The following is a 27,857-nucleotide window of genomic DNA, read 5'->3' as shown; positions in this document are numbered from 1 at the left end:
GATGGTATTATTGCAGTCTGCAAGTGTTTTCAATGCATTTTTGGTCTGCACTGTTTTTTGACAAAAGACAGTTTTGCAAATAGTGTTGTGACAAAAATAAAATGACCAAAACCATAAGATGTGAGGTCTCAGCAGTTAAGCGATGATAATAAGTCACCACTAGGCTACAGCAGCAGCCAGCTCTTAATGTTGCACAGTAATGAACTTCATCTTTCTTAGCACAGCCCAGATCCTCAATCTTTCATTCTCCTGTTTTGTAAATTTCCAATGAGCTGTTTTCTTTTTTTTTTTTTTTAACTAGAAGTTTTTGAAAGCAGCATAGCCAGTTTTCTAAGTTTTATTAGACAGAGTAAAATCACTCTGCTGCATTTTGAGAAATGAATGTAAAGCAGCTTCCCAGCTCAATGAGGCACAGCAGTCCCTGATAACTTGCTGATGCATATGAATGAGAGTGAGGCAGCCACGACACACACACACACACACACACACACACACACACACTTCTACAAGAAACAAAAACACAGTCTTAGTGAATATTGTAAGTATACATCCAGAAAGCAGTGTTCATGAATGTTAGAGCGTGACAGCACTCCTGAGGCCGACTGTAATGGATTCTCAGAGTTTAGCGATGTCATGTTGAGTGTCACCACTCTGACTGGACGGGACAGACTGACATGAAATGAAGAAGATCTGGAATTCATTTGTTCCTGGGGTGAAGGTAATTCTCAGGAGTTGGATATTGTATTCTGTGTAGTAGCACAGATGTGAAACCTGTGGACCAGAGAAGGTTTTTAAGGAGGACACAGCTGACTTGCTGCTGCTTATGCGACACCGCTGGCCATGTGTGTAATGCATATGCATTCGATAAAATGTTGAGCAGCTATCACAAGAGCCAGGTTCTCTGAGAAAGGGTTTGGCAAGCTGCTCCGGACTGCATGGATCATTGCATGGAACTGCAGTCAGCACCAGAAACCACATTTGTGTAACCAAGGGCATTCGTTTTGCATGTGATTAGAGTTGCAATAGTAGCAATAGTAAATTTGGATGTCCAGGCCTTAAACAGGATTTTTTTTTTTTTTTTTTTTTTTTACTTACTGTAGATAACATTAGTTGATGTATAGTTGGAGCACTTCTTAAACTGATAGGGAAGAAACTCTGCCTATTATGTTGTCTTAACAGAAGATGACATTATGGGAATAATGCTTGGTCAGTTTCACTTATATTTCTCAGGAAGAACATATTCAGGTCGTGTTTTCTTTCTATATGCTCTACTTCATGTGGTATGTAATCCTGCTTAGTGAAACAGTTTGATCTGCATTTTTGCATTTAAAGTGGTACCATGTTATTATTAACGGTATTAGCCTGTATGGCAAGTGAAAGCTGGGGATTGTGTTTAGTAACCTGAAATATTCAGAGGTTGAAATTATTTGTGTTTGGGATGAATTTAATTAAAAGTAAAGTTGGCACACTTCCAGTGACAGATACAGTAAAAGCAACAGTTTTTCTCAACAACGAGGACTTCGTGCTTTCCTTAATCTTATTTGATGGTGTGTTTTGGTTGGTCAAAAAAAGACAACGAAGAGATTAACTTTATCAGTGTCTGTCACACTTTTTGGCCTTTTATGGACCATGCAATGACTTGAGAAAGAAAATAATAAGCTGAATAATTCAAAGTAAAAATATTTTTTTTCCTTCTACTGTGAAATGGGAATTCACTTGGGATGTACTGGAACCAGTAATCCTCCTGCTTTGCTGAGTATGCAAGTGCCGGTGATGGCTTTGATGGTACATTAAGGCTGTTGAACTGCCACATCTTCAAAACTATCTCCAGACAGTTGGCTACAAATGTTCTCATCCATCCTCTTGTCCCATTATGTCTTTTGAAGGATGTCCCTCAACCATTAAAATTGATAGGAGTGAAGAAAGAGGGGGAGGAGAGGAGAAAACGTGCTGCTTGATTGATCTTGTGTCCTCTCAGAAAAGATCAGCCTGAAACGTATCCTGGGCTTTCAGTGGTTTTATAGTTCCCAAGCAATGCAAAGGTCCATATTTTTGAAGCTTTTTGTTAGGTATGTGGAAAATCGGATGGACACACTCCCAAATGCTTTTCATGCTGTAATATAAAGAACAGTATTTCTGTCTCACATTCTCTTCATCACTTTCAGTGCCGTTTCTGTGCTTCATCCTACAGCTTCTAACCAGATGCCTTATCTGTCAGCCAATCATGTTTGATAACAACACTAATGGATGCCTGCAAGCTTTTCCATGGACTGACTTATCTTAATGACACAATCTTTTTCCACTTAGGATGTTTACAAATGAGCTATATGTACCTCCCTACACTATAGTATAGTACACTATCTCCTAAAACTGTTCCTTCCTGATCTGGTTCAAGATGCTGCAGAGAGCATTTCATAACCACAGCCTCACGCTTACTGTGCAATTGTTTTTAAGCACATTTTTGTGTTAAATGAGATGAGATTAAAAAGAAAAGTTATGGTCCAACATTTTAGCATGAATGTGTTTGCTATTCTCTATAGATACAGAGGGTACCACAAGACATAGAGTCAATGGGCTTTATCAGTTAGTCCACTAAATCTCACCATGCAGGAGTAAGAGGGATTTAAGAAGGAGCTGATGAGTTGGCCTTTTCCTTTTCATCAGTTTCTTATCTCAATAAAAAACTATCTGACCTTCTCAGCCACACTTCAAGTTTCTGGGCACCCTGGTCTCCTTGTGCCTCTCCAATCCAACATGAGCATAGCTCTTGAAAATTACAGCATGTGCTTCTGTCTGTTTTTGATTTCTTTCATCTCACTCACAGCTACCGTCAAGGAAGAGCCACACAAACAAATCATGACATTTTCCTTAGGGAACTAGAGCTGTTTATCACAATACACATTTCTCTACATTTCGCTGCTGGGTGTCAGGTGTGGAAGTACTTGTTTTTGACTATCATTTATTGTACCTGCACAGAAATAATAATCTTTTACCTTTCTGGGTTTTTTTTGGGGGGTTTTTTTGTTTTTTGTTTTTTTTTTATTTCCACATCATTAATTGATTGGGATAAGAATCATCACACTCTGAATAAGGCTCACTTTGGCAAACATGGATGACATCAGTATGGCATCATGCGTGAGCAATACCAATCCATGTCTTAGTGTTTTATGTTTTACTTTCACATGCTCATCAAGATCAAAGGCTGTCAGCTTCAATCACACTTAAGGAGCAGTGGAGAAAATGAACTACAATCCTGAGTAACTCGATTCCAATCCCCAGGGGACCAGAGCTATTTAATGAATTGAGCCCAGTGTACTGTAGGATGACTCAGTTGTTATGTGTGTAAAGAACTGGGAAATGGCATATTACAGTGGCTTGGGGCATATAAAATATTTTCTGGCATACTTTTCTCCCAAGACTATTATTAGCCATGACTTGTTGCCCTCAGTATAACTCAGAATATGACAGTCTGCATTTAAAAGCAGCCCTTTTTCCTTTTCCTACAGTACAGACGATTTCAAATGATTTGATCAAATCTGAATCCAGTTCCAGATCTGCATTGTGAATACAGATCCTTTCTAATCCCTTAACGAATATGTTTAGTTTTGGAGTTAGTATTTAGAAATGTTTCAGTTTCTATCAGAACTGGTTTGCATTTGTACTTGATTGCTCTAAATGCGTGCGTGTGTGCGTGCGTGTGTGAATTTTATGAGACTGTTTCCTGTCCCAACTTCTGTTTGTGTTTATATCATCTGTAAAGTGCGAACAGACTCGACAGCTTGTACTTTTCACTACAAACACTGGTGAAAACAAAAAGCAATGGGATACACACTGGGGGCTGTGCATCTGCATCCAGGATTCCTCTTAGCTGATTATCTGTGTTTAAGCAGACAGACGGCCCTCATTAATTTATTACCATTCACGAAGACATATTTTCCCTTATCCCCCTAATTAGTGAGAATTGTACAGCTAGGACCAAAGGGGATTTTAGCTAGAAATACACACTATACTTACACATCTTACTTATACAACTACAACAAATATGAGAAGTTATATATCTCTGAAATTGAAAAGCCTGGAAAACTTTTGTTATGCACAGTGTGGTCCTACAAGAACACAGAACTAGAACTGTTTCGGTTATGTCAAGTGGAAATTTCTGTATTTGTTGATTGTCTGTGTTTTTTCCAGTGATTGGACATAGACAAGAGTTTCTTGAGGGGGAAAACGATTATAATTTAGCAAACCATTAGTTAAAATCAGTGTTCCGACAGTTGTTAACCTGCTTGAGTGCTTTTATTTTTTCCCATTCTCTGTCAGCACCTTTGACAGGCTCATAGCAGGACACACCCTCTTGAAATTCGGCAACCAATTAATAAGAAAATCACAATAATCAGTATGATGCTGTCAATCAAACGCATCAATAGGTTTATGTATTAATGTTAATCAAATGTCTTGTCTCCTCAGGGTGAACTTTAAATTTTTGATCATTACATTATGACATTATTACAACGTCATCAATATTTAAGAAAAGATTTCAGTTGGTCCATTTAACGGTGTCAGTATTTCTTATCCTTGACTATAAGATAAGATAAACTTTATTCATCCCCAAAGGAAAAGCTGGTTTAATGGTTGTTATGAATACCAGAACAATGAATTACAGTTACTGTCAAAAAAAGCTTTGCTAATCTGTTTTAATTTTCAAATGAGATTTTAATTAATTTGGACAACTATATGATCACTGAAAGTCAAATATTTAATTATTCAGTCCTAGCCTTCTTCATCAAACACACTGGAAAGAAGAAATTTTGCTAATTTTTTTGTACATCATACACTTCATTTTCTCGTGATTCAGAGTTATTAGTATGGGTGTTTTCAGTACTGGTATTGGATGGTGACAAATACACCATTCTTTTGTCGCTGCTGGTGAAATGAGAGAGGACCTGACAGAATACACAGGCTTTTCTTATCTGTACCATACAATATGTTCTGCGTCCAGCCTCCCCCCAGCCGTAAGATATCAGCTCCAACATCGCCGTTGACATTTGGAGAAATAGGATGGTGTCAGGGCAGGGGCTGCCTGTGTGATCTATAGTCGATAAAAAGAGGTGACAAAGCCTCGGGTTCTTGTGGAAGATGCTTTCAGTGACGACCCTTTTTTTTTTACTCTCCCGCTCTCATTTTCTTACATTGCCCTTACTTTTATCCTTTAATCTCTGCAGGAGTCCTACGACTACGGAGTCCTACAAAGGTGTGGATTGTCAGGTGTGGATTGTCAGGTGTGTGCGTGTGTGTGTGTGCACACATACTTATGAGTCAGTGTGGAATGCCTGGTGCTGGTATAGAGGAACCATGCTTGTGTGTGTGTGTTGGGGGAGGTGGAGGGGTGGTGCTAGGGGGGTGACACAAAGCCCCCAGGGTGAGACAGCCTTGCTGGGTGTCACTCCACAGGTCAGCAGGCACCCCCTGCAGCTCCCATGATAAACCCAGCCTGACAGCCGTTTGATGGGAAGGGTGACACACACTCACACCTCCCTGCTCCGACAGCTTGCGTGGCTAGGCCCAGGGGAGGAAAGTGATAAGAAGCTCCATGAATGCGGCTGCTGCAGTTATGTTAGCTATCTAACAGTCATTCCTAAGGGCTCAAATCCAAAGAAGGCACAAAACATAAGGAGCTAGTTATATTAGGTGTTATTATCTGGAGTCCAATAACCAGACAACAAAACATTTAAGCTAAGTTTTTTTGTTTTTTTTAAATAGAGCTTGAGGGTTTCTGTTTTCAGATTTCTGTGGCTTTATTGTTGCTGCTGTCACACTGACACACTGACACACTTCCAAAGGCCTCACTTTTAATGAGCTGCATTTGCAATGAGAGCATCACAATGGCTTTTTAAAAACACCAGCTTTTCTCGAATGAGATCAATGCCTCATCAATGCAGGGCGAGTTTCAGCTGACAGTTTAGAGTTAATGTAATTTAACTGGATTGAAAAATCTATGTAATAGTCTAGTTGCATTACCATTTGAAGCTACGGGATCTAAGGGTTAATTGATTTACAAAGAATGTTTCATATGGAAGTGTGTAAAATGCTAATCTCCATATGTTAATCTCCATATGTTTTGCTGCTCTGGAAAGTCAAATGAAAGCTCCATTTTAAAAGCGAGGCATCCTTCTTTTTTTTTTTTTTTTTAATCTATCGATATGAGGATGTCAGAGGAAGTAAACTATTTTTACAACACAACACATTGTTAGCTAGCAGAAGTTCACAGTTGGATGTAGATGCAATCTCTGCGAGGTTGGAATGGCGATCGTGTTTTCTCCCCCGCAGCACTGCAGTCAACCCAGCACCTCCTACACAGCCCAGATCTTCTCACTGTCAGGTCTCCTTCCTCACAGCCACACACAGGCAGACTAACACACTGAGGAGGGGGCCACCTGCCTTATTCAGCTCCTTCTTTCTCAGAAACTTACATTCAGAGATTGAGCTGTAAAGGCTTAAAAATCTGTTGCTCTTCACTCATAGTTCATCATAAAGCTTTGCAGTATACTGTAATGAATTTGTGTAATCTGGATTTACAATGTGGACTGCAGTCTTATAGATTTGCTTGACAAGAACAGGCTTTTACCTGCCAGAAGAAATTATAGACTAGTTTCATTGTCATATCATACCATTTTATTTTTTTAATATCATTTCTGACATAACCGGCTCCTTCAGCTGTTTTTGGTGAGCCCATACTGACCAAACTGTCCAGAGCCCTCTAGTGCACACTCACTGGTCTGAATAGTACTATTGTTTCCTTACCTGAGGCAAAGTTGCGCTTCTCAGTCATTTCTCCTTCCTGACCAATTCCTGGTTTGAATCATTTTATCTCTGGGACTAATATCCCTTCCGATATGAAAAGACAGAAGTCATTTTTCACATTCCGTCCCAGGTAAAAGAGTCTGAGTATCATTGGGTCTTTTCACGTGCATCTAGGATATGATTGACTGGCAGTTTGGTAAATAACATCTGTCATAGTGCAAGTTTTGCATTAAAGTGTTGAAGTGAAGTGAGCCTGCTGGCAAAGCTCTCAGTTGGTTTACGTTTAAACCCTCGGCTATGGTCATGGGCTCTGGATCGTGACCAAAGGAATGGAAGCACGTAAATTAGATTCCACTGTGAGTAGATGGACTGGACATAAAGGACTGGGTGAAGATCTTTAGATTTTTTTGAATTTTCCAGGCATGTCCTTCTGGGTTGAGCAGACAAAATGAAGGGATTACTCTACATATCCTGTCTTGCTCAGGGACTCGGGGACATCTCAAGACACCCCAGAAAAAGCTATAAGATGAGGCTACAGAGAAGCTTGTTCTGCCTGGTGATCTAGACATGGGACAGGCATAAGCAGTGGCAAATAGTTAGATATACATGCCTATATGAATACTCCACAATGAACTTGAATAAATGTTGACATAAAGATAATACTTTTTTCAAAAATCAGAACTCTGGCTGTCATTTTGCAACTTACTGCACATAAACGGTTTATATGGGTGTATTGGAGGTGCAGACTTCCTCTTAATCTAATTGTCCTCTGGGTGATGTGTGTGTGTGTGTGTGTTGGGGGTACTCCATTAGTGTCATCGGCATGTCACTACCTCTGAGTGTCATCGGTTTATGTCATTTTCTCTCCATCACTTGTCAAATGTGTAGTGGGAGGGGCTGCTGTCATCACACAGACACGCTGCGAGCTGCCTAAAAAAATAACACCGAGTGCTGAGGGCTAGAAGAGCACAATGCGGTCTCAAAGCTTGAGACTCAGGAGCAAATGCTGCTTTGTTAAACTGTTAAAATGAGTGATTAATGCAAGTAATATACAGTGTGTATGATTGCATAAAAGATATTGATTTGAAATTGCCACCATTTTATAGTAATAGTTAAACAAAGGGAATTTGAGGGGCGTGCTGTGGAACTGAAGTAGCCAAAGGGAATTGCACAGAGGTAATCAATAAAGGATTGTCTGTTTTTAGACACCGAGTTTGTGAATTAATCAATAGCAGAGCACGTTTTAAAGTAGAGGGAGTCGGGGCTGGGATGAGGATGGGCTACTTCCTCCACTTGAGGGCTGCTATTCATCAGGAAACTGATGGAACACCGTTAAACAGCAAACACACAAAAAAAGAACAAGGAGTAAGCACATAACTCTGTCGACGCCGCACCAGTGTATTTGCGTGTCTGTGCACTCTGTATAGGGTGGTGGAGGGATGCAAGTGTGTGTTTCTTTGCATGCCGTAACAACATATCGTGCTCTCTTGCTTTTTCAGCTCTCCACTAGATTCCCCTGCTCTAGGGAGAGAGTTGTATTTCAGGAAACAGAGTCTGGAAATATCCCAGTTGCTTGGGGAAAATCTATCACACTTGCTTGTTCTTTATACTGGAATGAATTTGGCAGTCACACAACTGAGAGAGTTCCGTTTTCCTCTCGGTCTTTGTCTGACAAGTCTACACCGCAGCCCACGCCTCAGTGATGGCCCCAGGTGAATCTAAGATATATAGGTCTTCTTTTACTAGAAAATGGCAGTGGAGAATTCCTTCATCTCACACGTGAAACATCCATTAAATACAGTTGTCGCTTGTAGCCATGATCTACTGAAAATGATCAAAACAGCAAAAATATATTTGCACCAAAAGCAGGGTGTGTACATGTATAATATTCATACACTGTCATGTAGGATAAAGCTGAAATTTATGCTTAGAATGTAGGTCACTTGGGTTGTAAATAAAAGCCCCTAGAAGGGCAATAAAATTCAGTCATTTTCTGTAACAAACCAAAGATAAATTCTTTGTAAAGTGAAAAATGATCCGTCTGTGGGATTAGAAAAGGTAAAATGCCGCAGCACGCGTAACGCTTGAGGTGACTTTAAATTTAGAAGGCAGGTGAGAGAAGAGCTTTTTGATTACTGAAGGACAAATCCTGACTCTGGCATGTGTTAGTAAAATTGCTAAAGCAGCATATTTATTAATGAACACTGTATCTGCTGGGTGAACAGGTGGGTTCATTTTGAGAGTCAGTTACAGTCAGTTCTTTTGTTTAATCCCTTTACTCATATCTGCTAAAAACATGAGCTGAAACAGAGCATAACCTGCTGCAGGGCTTTTCAATTAGTCAGTCTCCCAGCAAATACACACTGGTTGTAACTCTCTGTAACTTAGAATATCATCACTTTCAAATGTATTAAGATAACCTAGATATATTTATTATATATACAGTAATATTTAACAGTTCAGTTTAAAAATCTTAAAAAATTTTAGTGACAAAGGAATACTACAGTGACATCCTTACAGTAAAAGTATATTGAGATTGGACATTCATTGAATTTGACTTCAGCTGGATTTGTGTCCAGTCTCCCACTGGCAAATAGCATTTTTAACCATAACACTTTACGTAAGCAAAGCTATGATCACAATATGTATCCTGACCTTTTAACTAATTATGCTTAGGATAATAACTTCAGCTATACCTTAACCTCATATGGGAACATTTAAAATGAGTCTCATATGGCCGCTGTGTGTTGCTTGTGGGATATATTATTACTTGTTAGGAGCTAAAGTTGTTACATTTTATAGAAATCATGTATATTTGACATTAACATGCACAAGACAAGCCCGGTCTGTGCAACTGACCTTGTTTGCACATGCCATATTGATTTGTTAACCCCAGTTCTAATGAATAACGTTAATACTGACCTCACTCCATTTACTGTAGGTGTTCTAATTCAGGCTGACAAGTGCACAGAGCTATCATTACTTAATGTTAATCATTCTACGTGTGTTTTCCTGCAGTGGCAAGTCAAACCATCTGCCTGATGATCTAAAAAAAATACATTTATGTGACTTGGACACTTCCATGGACCAGCCAGGTGGGCTCTAAGCTGAACATCGTGCTGTATTCACATGAACAGACTCTTTCTGTACCCACTGAGCAGTTTTCCTCTTACGCTAAATGTTGGTGTTTGAAACTCAAGATGCCAGATGTGAGCAGGCTTTAACAGGTTGCCCCGCTGCTGCTAGGGACCAATTAGCATTTGTCATGACCAGTTTGTATGTTTTGAACACACATTTCTTTTCACTTGCAATATGGTTCATATTTTATTAGCTTCACTAATTGTCTCCATCTACAGCCCTCCTCTGCCTGTTTCCAATTGTTATCAGAAAATCACAGTGGAACAGACGCTTTTCTCCCAAGCAGTTGTGCTCATCTAATTATAAAACACTAGGTAAATGTTGAGCAGATGCCCTCCACCAATACCACCACCCCCCTGCCTACCAATTGAGAGAGCCATTTGGTCTCATTCTAGTGTTACATTGGCTCCACATGGAGTGGTGATCCTTGCCAAGCGGCTGCCATGGTATAAATGAACCTAATCGTTTGCCAGCTCTACACACCGTCCGACAGACAAGAACAAAAAAAAAACTTCCACTTCAGCTAAAGTGGTCTGCCATTCCTCGCTGTGGCACCTGACTTCGCTGCCTTACTCTCCAAGGAGGCATGTTGGTGATGAGGTCAGGGGATGCTGCACTATCTTCTAATGACTAATAGCTCCAGTGTCCTTCCGCGTTGCATTTGGCAGGGCCGTGACACAATTAGGCATCTGTTGGTAGTGAGGAAAAAGCATGAAAAAAAAGACATTATGGGAAGAGGGAACAACAGAGAGAAAATGAGATTTCTACAAATGTTAATGTAGCAACCTTTGATTTGGAACTACACATAACAAACCTGTTTATACCTAAAAGCAGCTTCAACTGCATCAAATGGCCTTGTTATTTTGTAGTTTGCTCTGTGGTGGCCTTTGAATGTTCCATAATCTTGTTGGACTTTGTTCATCTTGTCACATGGTTCAACCCCAATTCTCCCAAATACTTAAATATCCACTTTTTTCTTTTTCTGAGATCTGGTTCCAGCTTCTGTCTCTTCTTGAATGCAGAACATAACACTAGCTAAATGTCTGTGGAACTTGGCTAGAATATGAACTTCTAAGTAGGGCCAGATTTGAGTTCCAAGAACATCTTGCCAAAACGTGCAGAGAACAATAGAACAATAGAAATAAAAGCAAAACCCATGAAAATGTCTACATGTTACATTGCCTTTCATCAGTCCCTGTGGTGTTGAAGTGGCATGTTGTCAGGCTGTCCTTCTTGTCCTCTTCCTCCAGTGTTCACATCCCTTCTCCTGACATCATTACCCCTCATACCACGCACTCTGTGCTGGGCAGGCAGAGCAGCTGTCATTTCTGTCTGGCAGGAGTGTCTCTCCTCTCCACCACAGCCACAAGTGACCTGTTCCTGTCTGTTAGCCAGGACACAAGACACCTGACAGCAGCCTGTGTGATCCAGGTACAGGTTCTGGGTATGAGCTTCATTGGGATCTAAACCATGGCTGTGATTGCACTTAACAGCTGATTAAATTTTAATCTGGGCCTCATTGTCGTAGGGATAAAGCCTTGTAAAACAATGCTGACTTTATGCGCAGGTAGGGTGTGTTTGAAGTACATGCACGCGATAACAATCACCTGCGCGTACACATGGAGCATCCATTACACGGCCGGACTATAAATCTGCCTTGAAATTAACCAGTGAGTGGAGGCTGATTGGTGTAGCGGTCCCCTCGCACTCTCAGGAATGAGAATAAATGAGCAGACGCCGGCATGAACAATCGTTTATTACACCCATTAGCCTGAGGAACCTGAACTTTATGAAACAGGAGGAAACCAAACAACGAAGCCCAGTCATCACATACAGTACAGGGCTACTTCAGGTACCTGGTCCTCATAATCACCACCACCACCACACATGTATAACATTACAATATTATCAGATCCCCATCCCAAATTTCAGATCCATTCACACAATCAGTGGATGCAATACAATCACCTGCATGTTCATGGTGATGTCAAAATTTTTTCTGAAGTGCCAGTTAACAAGTGCAGCATTGCAATGCATCCATGAGCGCAGTTTGTTCAATAACACATTTTGTTCTATAGAGAAAGTTCCAAGAGATGACAGAATCATTAATCAGAAACTTTGCTTTGTGTTGCTTGTAAATCATTCCTCTCCTTCCTGGATGTGCTCTTCAAACAACAACAGCGCCAGGTGTTGTAATCAAGATTGGTTTGTTTGCTTATGTTTTCTGCATACATTAAAATTGCCAGGTGGACTATTTTTCTATTAATGTATTCTCCATCAAGAGCAACATAATGTTACAGCTCATTTACTGTGCAAAGCTTCAGGTCATTGAAACATGTTTTGACGGGTGTTTCATTACATTCACAATAGACAGGCAAACATTGTTTATGTTTTTTTTTATGTGAGGTTACTTTGTTCGTAGACATGAGATGTAGATTCTCGCTCATTTTATTTTATTGTCATTGAAAAATAAAGCAGTTTGCTTTGATTGTTCTAATGCCATTTATGCCATGATCCAGATCCTCCCTCTAGTCATATCTGCCAGTCCCTGTCACCTTTTTTAGGGTTTTAAGTCAGGAAGTAACAGTGAAAATGTAGCTCCCAACTACAATAAGCATTTGTTAGCTAAAAGTTAAAAAAAAAAAAAAAAGCTTAATAATTGAACCACTTATTTCTAAAATAAGATTAAAACAGATGACTGAAAAGGTAGTGTTGCCCAAATTCTTGCCAGATGGGGAAAAATGTTCATTTAAAACAAATGCAACAAATGCCAAATGTGTTCAACCTTTAGATATTTTATCTTTTTATGGTCCTCAGAAATCATTATTTAACACATCAAGCCAAAACAGTTAAACACATGGATGCACTGCTGAATGAGCACATGCCCGTGGGCTCAAGGGGCCCTCTGGGAGCCTCTGTTTGAAGTGACTATTAATAAAGTATGTTTTGCTAAAAATCAATGAAAATACTAAAAAAAAAAGATGCAAAACAAGCAAGAGAAATGAGAAACAACCACAAGGGACACAGGTAAAAGTATTTCACCTGATAATCAAGTAAAGTAGATGTGAAGTGGACCGTCCCATTAGGGAACAGGCTACAGTGACAGAATCATCAGTATGTGTTACAATCATTTTAATGTTGAAAGTAATAGTGAATGGTAAAGTCTAATGTAATATTTATATTTAAAATCTGAACTTAATCTGGGTCTGATGGAACTGCTTCAGGGACACATTCCCACATGTGCTGTCGAGCTGCCACCAATGTTAATTTCATTGACGAAGTATTTTTGTTATAATTTTCGTCAACGACAAGTTTTCACTGACGAAAACGAGACAACTAAATAAAAATTAAGTGATGACGACGAAAACTAAATAAAAATATACTGACATTTTCGTTGATTAATAAAAACGAGACCAAAATGTGAATGAGGGACATTTTTAGAAAAGATCCAATCAGAATCAATCTTCTTAGACCCACACACACATTTAAAAAGTAACTGATCCACCTAGTGACGCGGGATGTGCGAGTACACGACATCATCATAGCCTACACTGGGTTTCTGTCTGACTTAAACTATAATGAAATGGCAACAGCTGGAGAAAACAAAGAGAAGATATATAGGTCAGTTTCACATTTGATGCAATGTCATTACTGCTAAATACAGTTTTTCTTAAATATTTTGGAGTTGCACTTTTGCTTTAAAGAATGAAGAATGTCATATGCAGGTTATAAACAATGCATATCTAATTTTTGGTCTTTTATGGAAAGGCCATATTCCATATATATTTAATGAAACTTGTTTTTCATTTAATTTTAATTTAGAATATTTTGTATATTACAATAGTTTTACTAAATTACACTTAAATTAAACCCAATATATTTTAGTCGACTAAATCTACTGTAGATTTAGTCGACTAAAATATATTGGGTTTAATTTAAGTCGACTAAATCTACAGTAGATTTAGTCGACTTTGTATTTTCCACCACAGGTGTTTGGATTGTAATATTTTCTCAGTCGGTAGCTGATTTTATTGTGATTCTCATTACCCAGAAGAGGCAAAATAATTAACTAGGTCAATCTGAGTTTTGACCATTTTAAGTACACAAGTACAGTATTTTGGATGTGCCTCAACTGTTCCAACTGTGTAATCAGGACACAGTGGGAAGCACTGAATTGCGTCCAATTTCCTCTCACTTCCGTTTCTTTATTGACTCGGGCACCTGACAATGAGTGAGGATCAAATGGGTTGAGCGAAAAACCACAGATATCGACTCTCTTAACCTCTTGCTGGCACTTTCACTGCACCATGAACAACACAGTGGGGAGCCTTGAAGTGGATTGATTACACTTGTGATCACTCTTCTAAGATAATGTCCTTCCTTTTAATCATGCATTGTGCTGCTGCTCCTTACAAGGATAAGATTATCATCAGCAGCTTCATCACTGTCTCATTGTAAATGCTGTCCTAATTGGACAGCTCTGCTTTCCATTGGATGTTTTGATCTTATTTACCGCTGTGTGTCCTTCAGCTTGGATCTCGTGTGAGGTGTTTCTTTTTGCTGTCCGCCTTTTGTCAGTCTGCTTTCTGCTTTCTGGTCTATGGTGCTGTCTTCTCCTTCACGCAGAGAACTTAAATGTGTTGTCTTCACTTTCCAAGAGCTACATGTAAGGAGTTTTATTGCTGGAATGTAGATTGTTAGTTGCCAGGTGAAAGTAATTACTCTACAAAACACCCCAGGACTTCTGAAGCAGCTCTTTGTAAAGTCTTCAAAGTGGCAGTATTTGCAGTATGTTTTCTTGATCCCTGTGGTGTGGAGCTTTTATTCTGTGCTCTGAATTCAATAACCTTGCATTTACTCATTCTGCACCAGAGAGCTCTTATAATGCTGAGAGTCCATAAACCTGACATTTCATCAAACGACACTGGCCATTTACCTCATCCACCAGCATTGTGCTGTCTCATATTGCCAGTGTTTGAATAAAGATTTGAAGATGACTTTCTTGAAAGAGAGTTTAGCCCTCCCAGCTTCAGGCTATCATCACTAATCTTGTCCTTTTGTTCTCTTTGACATTGGCAGAACTGTCCAAACCTACTCACTGAGGCAGAGTTGATTTTGCCCGTTTATTCTCGTCAAGCCCTTCGTGGTGGGTGACGTTTGTGATGATACTAATGACTCAATTTGCTTCTGAAATAACAGAAGCCCTGGACACAAGATGTCTGCAGTCACACAACACATTATGGGTAAAAATAAATGTTTTTGTGAGGGGTACTTGTTTTAAACATTCCTTTAGCAGCAACTGTGGACAAGAATGTGACACCTTTTGTATTTTAGCTTTTTTCTCTCTCCTTCCATTCTTTCCTCATTTCTCTTTACATTCTTAACCTTTCCCTCCTATTCTTCCCTTTCTTTTCCTCCTTCCTTGACATTTCACCTGAACTGGGATCCCAGTTAATGGCTAACAGGAAGAGCAGTGCCCAACTGCAGGGGTCATTGCTGCTCTTTTAAACCTTCCCAGGTAATTGTTTCGACTATCAGAGCTCCACGTGCCACTGGCAAACATCAGCTGTCGTTCCTAAACCATCGACCGTGCGACACCCTCTCAGACAAAGAGCAAGTTGGAGAGGGGAGGAACGGGGAAGTCGTACGAGACGTCTTTGTTGTGATCATGCGAGTCTCTGGCATTATGTAAATAGTACTTATCCAGTGTTAATTGCTTCTGCTGCTAGGATAAGCATATCAAATGTGAAGGAAACAATTTAATCCTTTGAAAGTCTCCCCAGGCCTCCATGAATAACACCGAGCCTGGCATTCGGCACCATTGCTATTGCCATCTGCTACCTGTGTCATCTCAACTGCACCCTAAAACCTGGAAGATGGCAGATAATAAAGGCTAAATCTGTTTCATTGGAACTTGGATGTTATTTTTCTGGTTTTTGCCATTATCTGTCTCTGTTGCTGGGATGTGGACATGTGGTGATACTACTAAAAAGTCAGACTAGACATGTTTGTTTAATTTCTACAAGAATGAAATATATGCGTGGCAGTATTTCTCTGCCAAATCTTAGAGATTGATTTGGTGAGTACGACAGAAAAGAAAATAAATACTGAAATGTTTGGTTAATGTTTTTGTTGGATCCTTTTCTTCTTCTGTAAGTATAGAAGTACTGAACACAGGAAAACAACGAAATTGGCTTCAGATGAGTAGGCAAAGTTAGTGCAGCACTTTGGCTGTACTGTACTTTTTTATGTTTAGTTAGTATTTTGTACATTTTGAGTTTTGAATACTCTCACTGGCCACCTTAAGTCATTGTATCTTCTTTTTTGGCTGACTCTCAGCACATAAAGAGGTGTTCCATGACAGCACTTGGTTTTCTTCAGTCAGCATATGGATGGCACCATTACTCCTTACAACATCTTTTCACGCCAGCCAGGCCATTCTGCTGATCTGCACAGCATATAGCATCATCCAGCCACCCTCCATCTCCCTCTCCTCTGCCGTCCCCCAAACCAATTACGAGTTATCGCCGAGGAGGAGGCTGTTCATCCATTAGTTATTCACCCACCCAAGTGCTGCTTTTACTCTAATTTGATTTCTCCCTCCATTTTACATTGAAACTCACTCTGAGATGGCAAGATCTTAAAAGTTAAGCACAGAGATTAACTGTGCATTTCTAAAATCTCTTTAACAAATATACCCTGCATGTACCATTAACCTTGAACAAGCCGATTAACTTAGCACTTTGTTTCCCAGCACCAGCCCCACATCATATTTTGACTGTGCCGCAAAATTTCATAATCTAGCGAAAATAGATAGAAAATGATCTTGCGTTGAGTCATAATCTGTTAGTGATGAAGAAGGAACACTGTGTTGATCTAATTTCATGCAAAAGTGATCATAAGCAGAACAAGAGGATGCCGTGGATTTTATTACCCGGCGGATATGAGAAATAAGGCCAAGTACAATGACAAATCAAATGAAATGTTTACCCAACAGTCTTCCATGTGCAGCAATGTGAGAACCGCTTTGTGCTATTGAGTCTGTGTCTTTGCGTGTGTGTGTCTGTCTGTCTGTCTGTGTGTGTGTGTCTGTGTGTGTATCTGTGTGTGCATTTTGGTCCTGGTTGCCTTGGCCTTGATTGCCAGCCATAGCTGGGCTGCCTGTTATCGCTACATGGAAAAACTCAGGTTTTAGCAGCAGCATTTATTTTATAATGAATGCAACCACAGTGACCCACAGTCAGTGCTGGTCATGTTACTTCAGTTATCAATTGCTAATTATGTCATTATGTGTCAGTCATTGAAAAAGCAATTGGTTTACTAATAACTCAGTGGCAAAAGTAGTTACACTGCTCATTATCTTACTTTCTTTGTCTGCAAGCTGAATGCCTGCAGACAACACCAATACTCCTCACCTACATGTCACATATTCTGTATTTAATGTGACATAATAGACAATGACACATTATAGTTTAACAAGCATCGACATACATTTCAGATGTATCTGTCGACAATCACCATTTAGCTTAATAAAAAATGCACTTTTTAGAAATTAATCAGATTACTTAAAGGCCAACACAGTAGACAAGGACAGGTGTAATTACAAGTGCAAAAATAAAATTCATTCACCTGCTCCTGCAGCTCAAAACTTTTAACACTGAGTGCTGGGTAAAGATCACTTCGTCCTTTTTATAATAGTTGCCCTTGTGCTGAGCAATTACGACACAAGATTGGATAATAAACGTATGTAAAAAGGCACACAATGAATTTTAGAGCAGATTGAAAGAGGTGATACACTTTGAATGAGTTGCGCAATAAAGGGAGTACTCCACACAAGATTGGTGCTCAGAGAAGAAAATTGGCAGAATTCATCAAATGTTCTGTGGGCACAAAACCTCAGCAGCAGCATATAGGGCCTTTAATGTGAAAAATAGCCCAGGGGCCTTGTGCAGTGTGTTTTATGTGGTTGGAGGGGTTAAAGGAGGCCTGAACACTGGTTCATGAGAAGGTGTTGAGGGGATTGTCAGATTTCCCTGGTGGCTTTCTCTTTCTCTGTCTCTCTCTCACTCACTCTCTCCCCCAGTTTCATGTCACTGAAGCGCCCAATGTCGGGGAGTGATTTATGCAGTAATAAGGGCTGTACTGTAGCGGACCTTGGCCCGTATTTTATTCTGACACTTATTATTGAAATGAGACATTTGGGTGTAAAGAGGAACGCAAGCCTTTTTCTTTTTTCTGACCAAGAGGCTGTGGTAGCAGTTACGCTGACATCAAATCTCACCCTTTCGGCATTTGGAATTAGGGTGGGGAGTATTTAATTTCACTTATCTGCTGAATGTTCCCATTCTCACCTGTATATACCTTAACAGTTATGAAAATGCAAATTGAGTTTCAAAGGTTAAAAGAATTACAACACATTGATGTTGTTGGAGCTGCAGTGTGGCTGCTGCTGTTATGGTGCTTGGACCCGTAGACACGGCAGACTGTGGCAGTGAGCAGCTCTCACTGTCTCACTGCTCCTCCTTGCATGTGCTCAGTTGGGAAAATCAACAAACGGTAAAGGAGCAAAGTGGGAGTTATTTTTGATACTCAGCACCCTAGTTGTATAAAATCCAGTTCACTTTCTGCACAGACTGCTGTACATGAATGGTGGTTGGAGCTTTTCTGAGGTTTGGATAGGCATAAATCAGCAGTACAAAAGACCAGCAGCTGTGTTAAAACTTAATGAGAGATATCAGCTATGACTTTCAAAGGCACCCTAGGGGTTCTGGCCACGGACTACGAGCTGTAATGTGCCCAGATCAAGTCCAGCTAGCTTACCTTTCTGTCATATTTCTATTCTTGTGTCGTTAATAAAAGCATAAAATGTCCCCCAAAAAACTGCAACTTCCAAAAAGCATTTTCATAGTTCATTTCACGTCCAAGCAGGCATGTGAAATTCCCATTGCATTTGCAGCTACTGTGCTTCATGAGAGACCTATGCTAAGAAATATTTTCGACATTTTGGGTAATACTTCTTGCCAAAAGTTAGACAAGGCCACTTTTATGTCTGTACACAAAGTATGACGCTACAGCCAGCATAGGTTAGCAGAAAAAAATGGAAATATGGCATGGCTCAGTCCAAAGTTGAAAAAATCCAGATATAACTTCACAATTAACATATCTTGTTTAACCTGCACCAAACCCAAAATCTAATAATGAAGAGAAAACTTTAAGATGGAAGTTTTGTGGGAAAACAAATACTACTGCCCCCTCCTACTTCCCAGCTCCTTTACTCCTAACTATGAAAAGGCTAATTTATACAACCTTCTATCATCTCTCACCCTCACCATCCCCAGTGTTGTTCATCACTTTTATCTGAGGGCTCCCCGCAGCTGACTGGATGCTAAAGGGTCATCTTGCCTTTTCTCAAAGATGAGGAAATGGAACATGTGTGGAATCCATGGCTGTAAGCGTCGCACTCCTGAGGCTATATGACCTACATGTTAAATTTTCTCCATCTGCCTGCATACACATAACACCCCACAGGCTGCCACTCAAACCAGCAGGTGATGGCACACCAGAGATACACATGTTTAATGGAAGCTTACTGCATTTACAGATATTACACACAACACCCAAGGTTACATGGTTAAATAAGAGCCTCTGATGCTCTTGATGCTGCCACCAAAAGCCTTGTTTACTTGTCACTGTAGCAGAAATACAGTAGAAAGAATGACCTTGCTTTGTTCACTTTAGCACAGGTTTGACTGTAGGCAAACACTATCTCCTTACACTCAACCTTAAGCGCTATAAAATTGAAAAACAAAAACATTTCATTAAGATTCAAAGTGCTACATGCAAGTCATAAAGCAATATATGCAGTTAATTCAAAGGCATAAAAAAGCTAATGGACTATTAGAGTCTACTGCCCGAGGCTGCCTTTTCTCCTTGCAGAAGAAGTGCATCAATCACTTCTACCAGTAAGCCCCTGTGAGCTGCCAGCAGCATCTGTGCCTCCTGTCACACAAACAGTCCCTCAGCTGAAGCACGTGGCTGAAGTTGACATCTTAACAGATAAACTGGCCCCACTTTACTACCTCTGTCGCTACATTCTGCCCTCGGTCTTTGGAGATATTGATGGAAGCAGTAGCCAATGAGACAAAAGCACTGACAGAGGAAGACGCCTGGGGAGTTGATCTAAGCTGCTGTGAGTTTGTTCTTTCTTCCTTGTTCTCATACCTGAGAGATAAATGATTAGATGGGACACAGATGAGAGCACCCTCAGAACTGTGCTTTGCTGTAGGCTGCTTTACAGTGACTTGGGGAAGTTTGCAAGCAAGTCTGTTTGTGTGCTCAAAACAGCTCAGAACAGCTTAAAGTGCCATGGGATATTTACTGAAGCTGAGACTTTATGCACTCAGCTGTATCACAAGTACACAATTTTGAATGTCTTTTTCAATATGGGACTGCACCACGTAGGAAATGAAAGAAAGGAAAAGAGGTTTCATCCTTTTGTTACACTCCACTAAGCCGGCTTACAGCATTTGTTGTGAGAAAGCTCGTGGTGGTCTCGGAGGTTTTAAATGGAAACAGATTTCTCTTCTGGCTATACCTGCTGCATATCCATGTGCAGGCAGCAAATGTGTCACAGTCCAGCTACTCCATCCCAGCACCCATTTCCTTCCAACGTCACATTTACCTGATCATCTCCTGGCCCGGTTGTCTAGCAAATGATCTCTCGTGAATAATGACTATTGTTTTGTTCCAGACCAGTGTGATAATTCATGTTGACTCTGTGCATATGGAGCAGTTTTGGGCCATGAAGGACATGCAAAGCTGTGCTGAACACAGTACAGCTGCTAAATGTTTGTTGCAAACAGATTTTGTTCATCAGCGTTTGTTGGAATACGCATTTGAAAGTTTATTAAAAATATATCTGTTGAAACTCTACAGCTTTCACTGAATGCATATGTGAAAAGAAATGGTCTTTAATTTTGAAGCTTCATGGGAAGTTGATCAATTCCAAAAGTTATTCATATTAAATTTTCACCATATAAAATCATCTTCATCAACTTAATTCATGCACATTTAGAATGCACTTTGCAGAGTAAAAGCGCCACAGTCCTCCTTAAAGATTGTGCTGATTTTCGGTGTGAGAATCTAGGACTCTGCAGCCAGGCTTTTTAAAACCCTCCCCATCTGTCAGATAGGACCGCATATCCACACACTAACTGAAACTGTGTGTTTCGCTGGATAGACATCAGCCAAATGGACAGAAAAAGCATGGCAATGTCCCTCATGCAGGAGTTAAGGCTACTTAATATTCCTGTGTTGACTGGGGATTAATTGTTCCATCTGGTTCTCATGAAAACCAGTGAAGAGAATAGGAAAACAAAACTCCCTCCTCTTCTTCCTAATGTCTTTCCTCTTGTTTCATTATGTTTGTGGACTACAGCTAGCAACCAAGGAGGCTTGGAAAGGGAGGAGCCTGGGCTGGACAGGCTGTACCAGAGGGAGAGCTTGGAAATTTGATAATTTTTCTCCACAACTGTCATACACCATAGGCTGCCTCATTTGTCTGCTCCAACTCCTTTGTTTTCAACAGGCCCCCTGTTCTAGGATTAGGCTACAGAGCAAAAGGCAAGCACAAGAAGACAGAGAGAGACAGACAAAGGATCTATACTGTGTAAGCTAATTCTTATAGTGCCCCATGTTTCTTTAATATATTACTTTACTCTAATGGACATTGTGCATGCTGCAGTGTTTAACACTTGCTGACTGGTCAAAGACAGGATAGAAACAGATTTGGAGTGAAAGGGAAAGGGGGTGGGTTCGGGGGATGAGGGAAGCTGCAAATTTTTTTTTCCTGCAAATTGCCTTGCGGTTCCACAGGAGTGGTGTTGACCCAGTTTATCTCCTGCTCAGGTGATTAATGCAACACTGCTACAAACAAAGGTCGCATCAGGAGGCAGGGGAGCAGGCCAGAGCACAAGAAGAGCTATGGGAGTTATATATGGCTACTGTTATGGCTGAGAAAATAAGTTGTTTGTTGTTTTGTAGGGCATCACTCAGTCTCTAGAGATACACACAGAAATGAAAGAAAAAACAATAAAAAAAAAATGTGCACACACATATTTGATTTTATCCCTTATGGGGACTTTATTAACTTGCATTCATTTGGTGGAGATTAACCCTAACCCATAAACCTAGTTGTCACTCTGTAATTCATTGATTTACATGGTGGTCATGGTACAAGGAAGGTCAAGCCCCCACAATACGAGTGTATAAACAGATATTGGTTACCACACACACACACACGCACACACACACACACACACACACACAGAGGACATAAAGGAATAGATTGGGAATAAGACCAAAACACTGTTATTGTATTATGATCATAATTATATTTTAACCATTTGTTGTCTTTTCTGCTAGCAGATGTGTGAAAGTTCCTTAATTTAAAAAATAAAGGGCACTCCACTCAATTTACACGAAGATGATTTTACTTAACTGTTGTATAATATGTTCTGTGGTGCTTCTAGAGGGAGCTTTTTAATCAAAGCAGAAATAAAATGGGAGTAAGGAACCCTTTGGGGGGATATTATTAAATTGTCTTGATCTTTAATTTATTTAAATAATGCATTGCTTCCCAACCTGGACAATGGGACCCCATTGAGTCACAAAATCAATCAGAGGGATCAAAAATTAAGTTTTTTATCCCTTCCTTTTAAATATATTGTGTTCTTTGTAAAATGACTGTTTGACCTCTTCTGCTCTGTAAAATGATTCCAATTTAATAATCTGAGAATGGATAATAACTTTTACAAGATTCACAAGTAGATACAGAAATGATTTAATTTTGTCCACCCCAGGTATATCAATGAGGCCAGGCTGAAACGCCTCTCTGTATAATGACTGCATTATACAGAGCAGCACAAATTACATTCTCCAAAATGACCATACAGTTGAACCAACAACTCTCTAAAACAGTGCGACTATAAACTCAACATTATCACCTTCCCAATGGGAGGATTTATTGCAGGACTTTTGTATTAGACAGAATTAGTGTTAGCTGTGTGTACCTAATAAACTGCCAACAGAGGAGAAGTACACATTAAAAATATTTATTAGAAAAAATGTCCATGCTGAGCCCAGCTTCACAAAGGATTTATGTTTTCCTATCAATACTTCACAGTGGCTCAAAATACATCGAATTATTTCCTCAGGATTATACTACATCAGATTCACTGAGGTATGTTTCAGAACGTGCACCTCTTAAAAATTGGTATTAGAATGTCTGGATTGAATGTATACAACTCTAACAGCCACAGTTACCTGTCGATTGCTTAGGCATCTTGCTGAAGTCAGAACTAGACTGTGTGTTTATTTCCGCCATCATAGATACATCCCTAATACCTTATTTGAAATCTCCTTGATCTTTGGAAGTCATTCCAGTCGTCCATCCTGAAAGCTTACCCAAAGCTATTATTTCTGTAGTCAGTCTAAATAACAAAGGAACCATGATGTTTCTTTAGTCATTACCTATTTCCCAGCTGGTCCAGTTGTCGGAGCCCAATTTTGGTTCAGATGAGTAAGAAGGGACATCTCGTTTCTCTAACGACACATTTCCACGTTTCCTCTGTCTTCATCTTTTCCTGCATCTCTGAATCTTTAGCAGGAGAGGCTAAAGATGCAAGGAAAAGATGTGGAAACATGGATGCAGTAGGATTTGAGATGTACACTGTGATGCATTTTAAAAAGAATTGGTGATTCATGCCATGAAACATTGCTGCTTTCAGTTTCCCAGTCTTTCTGTATGTTTTCACAATCTTATGAATATAAATGCCTTCTTTTACTTATCTAGTTATCATTTTACTTCATTTCGTCGTCTGAGAAAAATGCTCCACTCCAAAACCGTATTAATATACAACTGCGAGTGTAATTATGCTGTCTGCTTTTTTTTTTCTTTCTTACTTTCCTTGGTTATCTAAATTATAATCTCTGGCTTCAGCGTTTATACTAAAGCACATTCTTCGAGGTATTCTATGGCCATGATTTCTCTTCCAGAGAAATTACTGGGGCTAAATGGAGCAATGATTTTCTTTATATGTGCCAGCTGTAGTGCAAATGGTTTTCAGTCTGCCAGAAAATCCAGTTCATTTTGTGAAGATGAGGTTGAAGATGGACGGAGTGAACAAATGCCATTTGGGCTTTGATCTAACGTCCTGTTAATGGTGTATCTAACGGCATTTATGTCTGTATGTTTTCCAATATTGTATTCATAAAGATTTGTTTTTAGTCATCTGCTGAGAAAGCAGAAAAAATGTACAGTTTAAATTTCCATCTACAAGCCTCCTCTCTGAACCCAGATGTACAACTGTAGAAGCAATATGGGAAAATGGCCCTAAGGGCCCAATATTGTCTGTGCATGCAGGTGGTATTTGTGGGCACTGATCCTACAGCCAGTAAAAACAATTTTACTGTGCATGTATGTTGATTGGAGATAATTGCCATAATTTTTACACAAATTTCTCAGCCCCAAGTCTCTTAGTAAAAACACAAGAGTAAAATCTGCTGTACTTTGGTTTTACTCTTGCTTGTCCCATGAAGGATAGTAGCAAAAGTCAATAAATGATGCATAATAGTTTTTCTTATGAAAAAGTTTTTCCCTGTCATTCTAAGGTAAATGGAAAGGAGCTGTCCAAGTCCAGCCATGAGGACACTGTGGAGGCCTTTCGCACTGCGAAGGATCCCGTTGTGGTGCAGGTCATCAGGCGGACCCCCAGCGGCCGCCCCCATGGACCTCCTCAGGAAATCCGTGTGGTGGACGTGTGTACTCAAACTGACATCACCTTTGAACACATCATGGCGTTGTCAAAGCTCCGGCCTTCGACCCCTCCTGTGCCTGACGTCTGTCCCTTCCTGCTCTCTGACAGGTATGCCAGTTGGAAATGTACATAGTTGTTTTACATCTCTGCAACAGTATTCAAGGTCTAGCTTCCTTTGGCAAAATAAATGTGACTTACGATGCCCATCGTACTGATCCAAAACAGGAAAAGAGTTTTTAGCAGCTCAGTGATTTGATGAAACTTTTTATTAAATTTTAATATGATAAACTTACAAATGATTTTGTTTCAGTGCCACAAAAAGAAATACAAAACTTGTTGTGATGCCCTTGTTTTGACTTTGGCTAAGACTGATGGTAATTAAGAAAGGAAAAAAGAAGTGTTATTGAACAATGAAGCAGAAATATCAGTATTTGCAGGATTAGCATTTCAATCATGCAAGCCCATCTGTAAAATATAAATGAAATGTCTAACCAGCCGCGTAGTTAATTCTCACAAATATAGATTTGTTTGATAAATAGGCTTCTCAGTGTCCTTCACGACTTAGTTTCAGCAGAAGGACACACCGAATTAGAAATAAAAAGCAGGCCTAAGTGTCCTAATTAACTATCAATACGAAATGTATGTGTGAAGTCTGCTTGGCGTTTTAATGTTTAGTTTCATAAGAAGCTTAATCTCAAATTAATAAATAAGTGCATACAGACATTGAGTAATATCATGCTGAGAAAGAATATTATAAGCCATTAAATTCAGCACCATTGGTTTCCCTGGTCAGTACATAGCACATGCAGTTTAACTGTCCTTTACAATTTTTCACCTTGATGCGGGGCTGTCTTCTACAGGGACCTTGTGTGTTGAGATGATCGTGCACAGAACCATAACTCAGCTCTAACATCAAATATTTGTTGGGTTAATGTGTCTGTACTTTTAGAAGACATGAAAAGTACTTGGGCGACTTTCTACACTACACAGCAACAAGTGTAGTAGAAGAACTTAAGTATCATCACATCTCCAATGCATGCTGGGTAGTACAATACCTCAAAGACATGCTTTTATTGTTGATGTGAGACAAAGGCATACAAATATGTACCAAAAAAAAGATCTTGAGAGTTTTAAAGTATCAACAAGAGGTTTTCGTGGAAAACAACAAAAGAAACACGGTTCATTATTTCCTCTTCTGGCATTTCAGTTTATATTCTGTTCGTCTCTAAGGAGAAGTAAACTGTGAACAAGAGATGTTTAACATAAAGGAATATCTGGGTTTCACCTCTTGGGAAGGAAACAACTGCAATACAGGAGCTTTACAGCACAGAGCTGGGAAGTCGGGACAGTCTTGGCGAACCAAGAGTTTAGCATAGTAGATAATTACTCCAAACAATGATACTTTTGAGTTTACTTGTCATTTGCTACTGTAGACTTTCATAGACATGCAGGGATTGAATTTCATTTGGCTGCTGCATCTATATCACTCAAGATTATGAAAGTCATTAAAAAATTGTTATTGTCACTGTTACACACTATATAAAAAGTGCATGACCTGATCAGAGTTGTTGCCACATGTATCTGTCTCCCATAGTAATGCCATACAATTCCCCACAGGGCCTTCTTGCTGTAATTGGAGCTGCTTGGTGTACCCATTCTGGCTCATGGAAGGTTTACAAGGTGATTAAGGCAAATAGGCTAATAAAAAAACTAGGCAACAGAGTGCAACGTGTGCTCACGGGCTGCACACAGCCCCAGGCCGAGCCCAGATGTAATCAATGTGTCCCATAAAATGCACATTTTCTTCTCTTCATCTGAGATCAGGTGCATAATCCAATATACTGAAGATTTTGTAGATATAACAAATGTCGAGCACTCGTATTTTTGAGGGCAGATTGTAAAATCTGTAATTGTGTTCTTTGCGGCCGCTGCCAAATGATATTATATGTGTAATACCAAGGCATCAAAGTATAATGCGTTCTGACATTTACCAGTCTGGTTCTGTTTTGAGATGGTTTTGCAGTGCTGGGTAATCTGAGAGTCAGACAGCTCCTGAACACATCACTCAACATGTTCAACACACTGTCTTTCAGAAGTTTTTGTCCACCATGATTATCTTGTGTGGCACTGAAGCTGCTCATCTTGTTAGGCCTAAACAATGCTGTTTTGTTCAGTGACTGAAGGAAGCATAATAGAATTATACTGTACAATGTGGGGGGGTTTGTCTGTCAAGAGAAGGAAGCAAATTATGTGGATATGCTATTATTAACAAGGGGTACTTTATCACACACACTCCAGCAGCAGTAAAAGCACTTGACAAATCCTTTATTCTTCAGATTCCAGCAAAGACAAAGGCAAGGAAATCCTGTCACTTCGAGGTATAGAGCACATTTAAAAGAAAAATAGGGAAAAGCATCTTGCTTATTCCCAGCCCTCCGCCTCTGTTACCCTGCCTCCCTCACCGTCTGTCTCCCCTCCCATTCTCCCTCTGTCTGTCTCCCCTGACAGCTGTCATTCTCTTCATACAATGGAGCAGGATTACTATGAAGGGACGGACTGCCTCTCCCCTGTTCCAGCTGATGGAGAGAGGACAGAGGAGTTTGAGTATGAGGTAAGTGAATGCACTTGACATCACTGCTTACTACAGCCTGAGGTACATGGGTATGACTAATATTAGAATTCTATAGATATATTGGTACATATGCTGGCAGGTAAGTAACAAGAAATAAGTACAGAAATAAATTAGCCTAGCTTGTATATCAGAGAGCGCGTTTATTTTTCCAACTGTAAAATGTGATGGACAAACATTCGCTCAACACTGTATATTTAATGATGCTTACAAATTGGTGGAAGGGCACAAACACTAATTGACTCTACAGGCAGATGCCACAGGGACAATAGCAACAGATGATCAGCCACATTTCAGATGGCTTGAAAAATCCCTTGCAAAAGACATGCATCCATGGTTTTGCTTTTTTTGCTCTAAGGGGGAAAAAAAAAAGACAGTAGAAAACCACCAGTGACAGATACCTGACATTTGCTAATTGTTTTTAGAACTCCGGAAGAAAAAGCTAGCAAGCTGGTTGACACTGCGCTCGATCAAAC

The 27,857-nt window shown here is 39.8% G+C and overlaps 1 protein-coding gene across 1 annotated transcript in view; it reads left to right on the top strand.

The window, feature by feature from the left end:
* Positions 1–27,857, top strand: part of LOC113133146 (PDZ domain-containing RING finger protein 4) — a 100,002-nt gene that overhangs the window by 56,801 nt on the left and 15,344 nt on the right. Inside the window, exons 3-4 of the mRNA XM_026311742.1 lie at positions 24,607–24,860; positions 27,261–27,363. Coding sequence (XP_026167527.1) covers positions 24,607–24,860; positions 27,261–27,363 — 357 coding nt within the window. The remainder of the gene's footprint in view (positions 1–24,606; positions 24,861–27,260; positions 27,364–27,857) is intronic.

Source organism: Mastacembelus armatus, chromosome 6 (assembly GCF_900324485.2).
Source record: "Mastacembelus armatus chromosome 6, fMasArm1.2, whole genome shotgun sequence".
Classification (NCBI taxonomy): Eukaryota; Metazoa; Chordata; class Actinopteri; order Synbranchiformes; family Mastacembelidae; genus Mastacembelus; species Mastacembelus armatus.
Note: the sequence above shows the minus strand (reverse complement) of the source record. Positions and strands in the feature narration are given on the sequence as shown.